Below are 10,617 nucleotides of genomic sequence, written 5' to 3'. Positions count from 1 at the left end.
TATTTTACTAAAACAAAGTGAACTTGAACTATGTCAAAGAAACAATAAAAATATTCCAAATGATAAGTTCAAGAGATATATTATTGCATAAACAAAATATCCACAAAAGAAATTGTTATCCAATAGAAGAAATAAACGCGATTATTTGACATTTTTAACTTCCAATAATACAATTAGAGAACGGCACAGGTTGCGATTGTACACTCAATTTATCGATAAGAAAAGATATGGCTATGAATGTTCAACCGATTCGATGTAAGAAAGTTTAATATAATCTAGTCAAAATAAAAACAGTTTGAATCACAAACCCAATGCGTTTACATTCCAATTCCATCATGCACCTGTATTCTTTTTTGTTATTAATATCAATAATTCGAGGCGATTTTCTGCATACAAAATAATGTTTTATTCTTGCTTTAATTTCCATGTTTAACCCTAAATTTTATTGTGTACAATAAAATAAAGATAAAATAATCATCCGTGCCCATGCAACTTTAACCGAATAGAGATATTAAACAAAAAAGAATCTAATATCCCACTTATAAATACATCTCTTCTTCTCTTGAATACAAGTAAAAATTAAAATGTGTTGAATAATTCTAAAATTTATAAATCTTCATCGTTCGATGTGACTGCTTTTCCTGTGGGAGGATGGGGAATCATTTGCATTCTGGTGCAATTTATGAATTGGTCGGAGAATTGTGAGTGAATTTGTGTACGCGTGAAAATCATCCGTAATTCATTATTATACGCTGAATACTTCGTATGTATTTGCTCCGAGAATTTTCACCTTTTCCGAAATTAAATAAAGTGTCATCAGTGATGTTGACAAGCTTGGCGGTTGAGTTGTTGTGTTAAATTGTTGTTTGGCCAATCCATTTATAATTGGAATCAATTTTGGTATTGGAATGCTAACTGTATTTATGTTTGGCAATGTTTCGCCCGCTTCACCATCGTCCACCTTTGTCGATGATTCAATCGAAGCTTTTGTGATGTGTTTGGGTGAGTAGCCATTTTCAACAGCTGCTGTTCCATTCACAGGTTTAAAGTAAAAATCAGCAATGTTATCCATAACAATTGAAAATCCTCGGCTTACATTGTTTGCGTTTAAGGTCGAAACATCGCTGCTCTCGAGCATATCAATGGTTTCATTAAACATTTTCTCAAACAATGCATTTGATGTGGTGCTGGCTGGCAAATCACTTGGATACACATATTTAGCCAAATGAGTACTGGGATCGTTTGCATCGCTATTGATGGCCATTTGAATTGAGCAGAAAATTTGTTCAGTTTCAGTCAATGTGAGTTTTCGACTCAAATCGTACGAACTCAAAATGTGTTCCACTTTCGTTTCGATTAATTGACACAGTGAATTGCATCCATCGCTCAAAAAATGTTGAATTAAGGCCACATAGCTGTGTTGCAATTCGGATGTCACTTGTTCCACATTACCTATCGCATCCTTGTACAGATAACCACCGAGAATATTAAATTGAACACGAAGCGTTATCACCAGCATGGAGCATGCATAGACTAATGCACACAATCGAGCGATTGCCAACACTTTGAGTTTGTTCCACAATACGATCTTGTCGTTTGGATTATTTCGCAGATCAGCAACGATACGGTCAGCATCTAAATTTTTCAAAATTTGCTCAATAAGATTTGGTCCCAGTCCCATAATTGCTTGATTGCACGTTCGTTCTGTCGTCTCAAAATGTTGTGTGCGACGTGTTCGTTCGAAAAATTCGCGCGCTTTTGCCTCCTGATATTCGAACAATTTTCGTTGAGCATATCGAAATGCTATCATTCCACCGGCAATCACAACACCGCCAATTACAAATTTACGTCGATGACGATTCAGAAAATTTTTCATTGACGAAAACATATTGGTTGCGCTTGCCTCGATGTTTTTTTCAATTGAATCCAACTAATCGACGCGTGTATCTGTTGAAATAAATCTGGAAATGAAATACACAAAGGTCAAATGAAACATGTATAGATAAAGAAAAACAAAGAATGAAATGAGTGAAATATAAAGGGAACAAATGTAGGTGAGTTTAACTCTGAACCAATTTGACACTTGTTCTTTTCTCACGCTCATTATTATTTTATTCACTTTCGTTTCATAGACATACTTTATTATTGAAAATCAACGGCCAATTCCTTAAAAATTGGGAAACCTAAATTATTTTATTGCAATTAAGAAAAATTCCATTGCAAAAGACAATTTTTCCGCAAATACTACGTTTACTATAAATAAATAATACGATAATATCGTACGACTTACCTGTATAAATAACATGAATGCAAGAAAAATCTCCAGTGATTTTAGTCAATGTTCAAAGAATTAAGCAAACATCATCTTCTGTCGTCGCTCAAAATAATTATAATTAAATTCCATAAATGCGGAAAAGCTAATGTTACTTTTGTATGCAAAGTATTTCGGCTCTTTTAACACACAGTCTGTGAATGAGTCGCACACACTTCTTCTTGTTTTCAATTGACGCAGTGGTTTTTTGCACGCATACTTTTACAATCACATTCAATGTGTGTTATTTTCGAAAATTGACCTGTCAAATCAACTCGACATTCGAACGAAACCAAATGGTCAATATAAATGATTCGCAATTGGTTTAGGTTAGATTTGCTTTTGAAAAATGCATAATTGGTTTTTATAAATTACTGTTGAAAGCTATAATTTAAATATCTCATAAACAAGCTGAAAAATATACATTTATAAAGCTATGAATCGACATTAACGTCAATTCCATGACATTTAAAATGCACTTTGTCAAGCTTTCATATGTTTTCATAATACTTAAATAATAACAATAAAAAAGAATAAAATTTAAATAATTTCTTTCTGATCTGATTAGAAAATGGTTGAAAATAATAAATTCAATGAAATAAACGAGAATCTCTTTCTCTTCAACTTCATTCGTGTGAATGTGCCATAATGTGACATTGACACATCGTCCGATTCGAAGTTGCCATGTTCGAATTTGTCGTCTCTCCTTTGTATCGATCGAATAAATTTTTTTCATCTTGTCGTAGTCATACAACGCAGACAGAAACAATAGAAAGTTATTGTGACTCAGAGTATATTTCGCAAGTGAAAAAAAAAACATTTTATTTGCGTGTTAAAATATTGTGGAAAAGTTTGGATAAAAGAAAAAAATAAATTAAAAAATGGCAGATAACGAGCAAAAAGCACTTCAGCTCGTGGCTGAGGCTGAGAAAAAGTTAACTGCTCCAAATGGATTCTTTGGAAAATTGTTTGGGTGCGTATTTTATATGAACCCTGAAATTATATTGGAAAATCGATGTACTTGTAAAATAGATGTGATGGAATATTCCATTATAAATTGATTCTCATATCAATTTGTTATTAATAAAAGAGAATGTTTCAATTGAATCGATGAATTTATGATTTGATCCAATATGACATCATAAATTTTGCATATTTTTTTTATCTGCTGAACTGTATAACATACACTGTATGGGTGTACACTTTGTTTTGTCATGTCTGTGTACTTGACATTTACAATTATCGATTGTGTGTTTTTGTACTTGTATAATTTGCATTTTTTGGATGTGGATTTATTTTTGATTTGTAAATTTTGTTTTTCGTCCAATTTTCCAGTGGTGGTAACAATCGTTTGGAAGAGGCTGTAGAATGTTATCAACGTGCAGCAAATCTGTTCAAGATGGGAAAAAATTGGAACCAAGCTGGAAAGTGTTTTGTTGAAGCAGCCAATTTGCATGCGAGAGCAGGTAGCAAACATGATGCAGCCACCAATTATGTGGATGCATCGAATTGCTACAAGAAAACTGAAATACAAGAATCGGTAAATAGTTTGTTGAAAGCAATTGAAATTTATACGGATATGGGTCGATTTACAATGGCTGCTAAACATCATCAAACCATTGCCGAATTGTATGAAGGCGAAGCAAACGATTTGGTAAGATGCGATTTTGTTAAATTCGATGTTGGAAAATTCTAATTTGATTACTTTTTATTTATTTATTTGCCACAGCAACGTTCTGTTCAGCATTATGAACAAGCCGCTGACTACTTCAAAGGCGAAGAATCGACCAGCTCAGCCAACAAGTGCATGTTGAAAGTGGCCCAGTATGCAGCTCAACTTGAAGACTACGAAAAAGCCATTCAAATCTATGAAGAGGTAACGATTTGCCACTTAATTTCGTTTAGATAATCAGTGATGTAATCAGAGATCGTTTTTTTTTAAATCGAATAATAGGTTGCCAGTTCATGTTTGGATAGTTCGTTGCTTAAATACAGCGCCAAGGAGTATTTTTTCCGCGCTGCTCTGTGTCATCTCAGTGTGGATTTGTTAAATGCTCAACATGCTATTGAAAAATATGCACAGCAGTATCCAGCATTCCAAGATCAACGTGAATACAAATTAGTGAAGGTTTGTTCAACTGCACATACTCCCCAGACCTGATACTGGCATCGGAGAAGTGCGATCATTCTATTTGTTTTTTTACGTGCCGCTAAGCACAAAAAAGACAACCAAGAAGGTGTTCAAACTTCTGCGGTGTCTATAACATTTCTGCTGCTCTCTGATTGATTTCGATCCATCAGTTTTAATTCTGTTTGTTTCCGATTTTAGACACTTTGCGAACATTTAGAAGAATCAAACATTGAAGGATTCACAGACGCAATCAAAGATTACGACAGCATTTCACGGCTTGATCAATGGTACACCACAATTCTATTGCGAATCAAGAAGCAATATAATGAAGATCCAGATTTGCGATAAATTCCCAACGACAACATAATAAAATATATATCTATGATTTCATTCTTTGTCTTGATCTGTGCAATCACTTCAAATACAAGTTGTACTAGGCGCGCAGTAATTGCAACGCCATTTAAACACATTATTAATTACGTTTAAAACAGACATGATGAATTAATTATCCAAATGATCAAGACAAAAACAAAAACAAGAATCATAGTCAGGTTAGTTTAATTGGCGCAACCAAGCATTGTGAAAAACCCAAGCAGGATCTGAAATGCATGAATCAATAGAAGATAAATTCCGTTCACATTTGCAAAGAAAAATAAAGGAAAATAATTTACAAAACAAAGTATAATACCATCAATTCAGTAGACGGTTATAATAGTTCGTAATACATTAAATATAATAACAAAATCTTAATTTTATGATGAAATTTCGTTTATTCATTAGAGTATCAGAATGACCTGATCATGTTCATAGACTTACGTTATTTTCTCTTCGGTTTTTGTAATTATATCTCTGTATAAAAATATATAAATTTGTTGTTCATATTGGCTGAGTCAATATTATGAATTTGGGCATTTTGTCAGTGACTGCATTTCCAAAACCATTTGACACATTTTATGACTGAAAGTCATTACAAATGCAATCCAACGGATTTTCTTGCGCACGCAAAACGCATGGGCTCTTAATTTAGTCTTCTATTTTATTTGTTTGTAAATGATTTTCACATCATATATATATACATATTATACATGCAAAAAAAAAATAATAATATATCATTTTCGACTAGATAAATTTCACGTATGAATTGTTTGTATCCTTTTAACCAGAAAAAAAAAACAGTAACAAGCAAACATATAAACTATATTAATTATCAATTATGATATGAAGTTTAGCAAGTTTCAGAAATTAGCTCATAAAATTCATCTGCTCTCAGAGGCAATCTTTTATTGTATTATCTCTATTTAAAAAAAAGAAAGAATAAAAAATAAATCTAAACGTGAAATAGTATTTAAGCGTGCTAATTTTGAAGCAGAAAACAAACAACAAATGGATTTGTACGAAGTACCGTCTAGTCAATGCATTGCACATCAATAACCATGGTATACATTAACATTAATCTGTGCATAGCTAGTGCATAAATACAAGTAATAGCTTATGATGATAAAATAAAATTGCAATTACATGTGTGTGGCGATGCTTCTTCAGAAAATAAGAAAAAATCAAGTCCGTTTCAATTTATTTGAAATAGAAATAACCAATTAATCACGTGTGCAATGCAAACAGAATACCCACATATACTACATTTTGTTCATTTTGTTTCAATGTGGTCCTGACTCATTTGAGTTCTGGATTTATGAAAATGTTAATCAGGAAATCAATGACACACGAAAAATTTCCAAAGCAAATTCATTGAATATAGATCGTAAGGACAACGAATTGAACACATTTGCAAACAGACGACAGGCATCGGATGGTATAAAATAGGTTTATTTGAATAAAGAAACTTTCATAACACTAAATGTTCTCGTTGGTTTTTTCAGTAAATCTATTTTTGTTATTGTATTTCATTTTTACACAATATATTGATCATCTGGGCTTGACACGAATTAGCAACATCTAAAATACAAAAATAGGCAAATTGTTGTTGTCACAAAATTGAAATGTTTAGGTCTGAAAATCTGGAATTCATACTGTAAAAACTTTTTTTTACTGAAAAGGAAGAATCACCCATCATAACAGAGTATCGAATTACTCGTTAACAGAAAATCTAACAACTTACTGTGCGTGTGAGTGTAAATGTGTGTCGCTATGTTGAACGCATTTCGGATGCGGATTTTCATCGATTGAATCATTCGTAGAACTGAGTTCAACACAGGCAGTCATCATTTTTTGTCAATGTCAAGTTACAATTTATCGACTTATAGTAAAAGAGTTCTCCAAGGAAAAAAGGTCGTACAAAATAGAAAATAATGGATCTCAACGTCATTAAGGAAGAGCCAATAGAAAATCAGGTATTGGCTTTTGATCCAGATGAAATCATTGTGATCGATGACGAAGAAAATTACGACGAGAATGAAGATAACGCTTATCCAGAAATTAAGACTGAAACTGATACGCCAAACAATGAAAATGTGCAAATCAATGGAAGTGCCAAAAAAAGTGCAAGAATTTCGAAGCAACCGACAGCCCAAGTTGTGGAACGACGAACCGGAACAATCAGCGTTGAAAATTTTCGACGTCATCAAAATGCAGAGCATACAGTTCCACTTCCGACCACATTGTGTTTCAAGTCAATTACGAACGATACAGATCAAACGGTTTCAGAAATTGTGCACGATACAGCTGGTTTTACACGCGTAATGGTTTACGCGGCAAATAGAGATGATCTCGCTAGATCAATGAATCAAATGGTGGTGAACGATTTCAAAATGGATGAAGAAGCAGAACAAGCAATTTCGGATGAAGATGCACCGGTCGTACCAGAACCACTTCGCAATACTGGCTTCATAATACAGAACGCCGTACCACAACCTGGACCGAGTAATGTGAATCCGTTGTACTGCACATTTTGTAAGTTTCAATACGCCAGCAAGCGATCATTATACAGCCACAACAAAACGCAAAAACATATTCTCAGTGTAGCAATGCAAAATAGAAAGAAAAACAACTGAATTCGAAAATGATGAATCCGAACAAAAAAACATAACATTGAATCCTAAATGTCCAAAGTAAAATAAATATCATCACTTCATCAATACAATGTATTGTCTCATTGTGTATCCGATCTTTAGGTTTACAGTGTGTTGTGGATGTTTTTATTCTAGAATGTTGAAATCGCGGTAAAAATATTAACGGTAAGTGTGATATCGCCGAACAGAAAAATTATCTCACGTTTCTTCTACCGACTGCCACTAGTTATGTGGAATTGTGGATGCATCGAATTGCTACAAGAGAACTGACATATAAGAATCGGTAAATAGTTTGTGAAAGCAATTGAAATTTGTATTCGGATTGAGGGCAATTTACAATGGCTGCTAAATACCATCAAACCCTTGAATTGAATGAAGACGAAGCAAACGAATTGGTAAGCTTCGATATTGTTAATTTCAATAGTGCGTTGTGGATGTTTTTATTATACAATGTTGAAATCGCGGTAAAAATATTAACGGTAAGTATGGTATCGACGAACACAAAAAACATCTTAAGTTTTTTCCACTGACTGAATGATATTATCCTCATCACACACCAAATGCGCAATTTTCATATTTTAGGCACCAAGTAATGGCACCGAATGGCGATTCACCTAGAAAAATCTGCGGATGAAATTCTTATTTGTTTTTAATAAAAGAAAAGATTTTGTTTCTTGTCCTTTTTTTATCACTTATTGATAATTCAATTTTTATTACCAAAAAATGCCTACATTTGAAGCGAAAACTAACAGCTATTCATGCATATTCAAAAGTGATAAATTAGAAATTTGTTCGATATATGTTCATAAGTATTTAGCACTGTAAAGTTACAGCATTTTGTTCGTATTGAAATAAAATAGTTAATGTTAAACTTAAGCAAAACAATAACATTCGCTTGCATTAAAAAAAACGTAAAAAGATAAATTTAAAACGAAAATTTGATCAAAAAATTGTGTATTTACTGCTGCATTCCCAGATTGCCAAGGTGCTTTTTTGATTTTTCATGACTTTTGAATGTTCTACGGCTTGCGTAGAACTGTCGACAAACTGTACAATATACACGATTATTGTCAACTGTTGCTGCTATCACCAAACGTGGGGCAGCAAAAATTTGTTGTACATTACCAACATTCTGTTCGTTTTCGTCATCGGATATAAAAATCTCGTCGCTGCTTTGATTTGGCGAAGGAACGATTCGATTGATTTCACTTTCTGTTGAAGTAGCCAACAGAATAGCCGGTTCAATTTGCAATGTGACAATTTGCTGTTGTTCGTCTTCTTCTTGTTCACGCTGCTGCGATGAATAACCATTTTGCCACAAATTTCGGCTCAACAGTTTTCGACGTCGATAGTTTTCCACGCTGATTTTTCCCGTGTTGCGATGAACGACCGGTTTTTCTTCCTTCTTTGTTTCTGGCTTTTCATTGAAAATCAAATTGCTTTCGAATGCGAAGCCTAGGTTCCTGTCAAATATCCCATTTGCATTGAATTGATTACTTGGCTCATGCGTGTCAGCAACGGTAGATATTGACATTTCATTCGATACCATTGAAACATTATCATATTCGTGTACCGATGGCTCTTGTTTAAATTCAACATTGTACGCGCTCGCATTGAACGAATATTCCGACGCTGATTCACTGTTCATGGTCAACCGATTTGGAATTGTCTTTGACAAAATTTCTTCTGAATTTCACTTCGATTTGATTGTTCAATGAACGAACAACAATTTTTCAGAAAAACTGTTGTCACAGTAAATCTGTTCTTATGCACCAACAACGTGCTACAGTTAAGAATACTCCGAATGGCTTTGTGTATGTTTGTGTGCACAGATATATGCTGTGAATCGATGATCATGCCACTATGATTGGTTTCATAGTTCACTGAGATTGGTTGTATTTGTAAATGTGGCGTCGTCTTTGTGTACTCCGGTCAAAGCATGCTGCATTGTGTAACGAACGTTCTTGAAATTCGTTCTATACAAAATAAACACACGCAAACTTCATCGAAAACGTTCAAAACAAAATGCGTCGTTTGTTAATATTAATGGCGGGATATTTGATTTGCATACTATTTTAAGGCGATCTTCACACTTCAAACGCAATTAGATAATGAAAAAAAGATATACTATTGAAGCATTTAAAATTGACGCGATTTTGTAGTTTGTCGTGACCTTAAATATTTCTTTCATCAATTTTCCAATTGAGTCATTTCATAGTCGTAACAGTTACAGGTAAACACAATAGATCTTGATAAGATAAATTAATTTTGCAAACTGTGCACGACGGAATTAGTTTATATCCGATGAGTTTTTGCAATTCTTCAATGATTTAGAGATAGAGTTCATTGGTGGAGTAGAAAAAAGTATAAAAAGGAGTATCGCAAATACCGTGTGCCAAATTCGTGACAAAAAAAAAATCGATAAGTGTGAAATAAAAGTGGTTAATTCCAATGCCTCATTAAAGAAATGAAAATTTCAATGTCTCAACAATGAACCTGTGTACAATTAGATAAAACAAAATGTATCGTTACGGCAGAGATCCGTTATCAATTTCCAGTGAAAAATGAATCATTCATATCTGTCACAATTCGGAATTTCTTAATAAGAATGAAAATTTCTCACCTTTTGTGTACCTAATTATTTGTTCAATTAATCATGTTTGTTACTATTGCTACATTTCACGCGCTCGTTATCAATACGCGGCAATATGTTTTTGGTACTCTGGCTTACTCATTTTCCACTTAACCATGAATTACATTTTTTTTATATTTATCGTTTGTAATTTCGCTCGTACTCTCGAACGACATCATCATCACCATCCGCGTCAGCGTGACTGAATTTATATGGCACGTTCTGATGTATAGTGTACCCTTTTGTGTAATATATTCGCTCACCCAGTTCATGAGTTTGTTTACATACGACAGAGAGAGAACAAATAGACATTGAATCATGCTGCGATCGTTTTACTAGTAGCATTGAATGCGGTCGTATGTGACATCACAAACTGTATGTTCAGTGTCTCACACAAAACCAGCACACACTACATGTGTGAATCAGTAGATTTTAACGATTTTTTTTAGTCAACACGACTATATATTTGCGGTTTGATCGGCGCTATCCAGTCGGCAGTGAAACTTGTTGCAGAACG

General features: G+C 33.7%; 3 protein-coding genes across 3 annotated transcripts; 2 read left to right on the top strand and 1 right to left on the bottom strand.

Moving 5' to 3' along the window:
- Window positions 1-382: 382 nt before the first annotated feature.
- LOC116342765 (peroxisomal biogenesis factor 3) lies at window positions 383-2,514 on the bottom strand. The gene is made up of 2 exons (XM_031770498.1): window positions 2,291-2,514; window positions 383-1,961 (listed from the first exon to the last, which is right to left on the bottom strand). Exon 2 carries the CDS (start codon window positions 1,886-1,888, stop codon window positions 746-748), a length of 1,143 nt encoding a protein of 380 aa, XP_031626358.1. The 5' UTR covers window positions 1,889-1,961; window positions 2,291-2,514; the 3' UTR covers window positions 383-745.
- A 524-nt stretch (window positions 2,515-3,038) lies between these two features.
- LOC116342973 (alpha-soluble NSF attachment protein) lies at window positions 3,039-6,298 on the top strand. The gene is made up of 5 exons (XM_031770817.1): window positions 3,039-3,284; window positions 3,647-3,965; window positions 4,041-4,187; window positions 4,266-4,439; window positions 4,641-6,298. Exons 1-5 carry the CDS (start codon window positions 3,193-3,195, stop codon window positions 4,788-4,790), a joined length of 882 nt encoding a protein of 293 aa, XP_031626677.1. The 5' UTR covers window positions 3,039-3,192; the 3' UTR covers window positions 4,791-6,298.
- Window positions 6,299-6,649: 351 nt separating this feature from the next.
- Window positions 6,650-7,467, top strand: LOC116343067. Its single transcript, XM_031770954.1, has one exon. The coding sequence runs from the start codon at window positions 6,749-6,751 to the stop codon at window positions 7,448-7,450; it is 702 nt and encodes a 233-aa protein (XP_031626814.1). The 5' UTR covers window positions 6,650-6,748; the 3' UTR covers window positions 7,451-7,467.
- The last annotated feature ends 3,150 nt before the right edge of the window (window positions 7,468-10,617 follow it).

This window comes from Contarinia nasturtii, unplaced genomic scaffold, assembly GCF_009176525.2.
Source record: "Contarinia nasturtii isolate CC-2019 unplaced genomic scaffold, AAFC_CNas_1.1 Cnas_scaffold_928, whole genome shotgun sequence".
Taxonomy (NCBI): Eukaryota; Metazoa; Arthropoda; class Insecta; order Diptera; family Cecidomyiidae; genus Contarinia; species Contarinia nasturtii.
The sequence above is the reverse complement of the archived record's forward strand: the minus strand, read 5'-3'. Positions and strand labels throughout refer to the sequence as shown.

What these genes read in the sequence shown, in the direction of transcription:
- LOC116342765 (XM_031770498.1), bottom strand. Translation starts at nt 1,888, where the DNA reads ATGTTTTCGTCAATGAAAAATTTTCTGAATCGTCATCGACGTAAATTT.
- LOC116342973 (XM_031770817.1), top strand. Translation starts at nt 3,193, where the DNA reads ATGGCAGATAACGAGCAAAAAGCACTTCAGCTCGTGGCTGAGGCTGAG. An exon ending in CCATTCAAATCTATGAAGAG is followed by an intron (nt 4,188 to 4,265) that starts GTAACGATTTGC and finishes ATCGAATAATAG; the next exon opens with GTTGCCAGTTCATGTTTGGA. An exon ending in GTGAATACAAATTAGTGAAG is followed by an intron (nt 4,440 to 4,640) that starts GTTTGTTCAACT and finishes TTCCGATTTTAG; the next exon opens with ACACTTTGCGAACATTTAGA.
- LOC116343067 (XM_031770954.1), top strand. Translation starts at nt 6,749, where the DNA reads ATGGATCTCAACGTCATTAAGGAAGAGCCAATAGAAAATCAGGTATTG.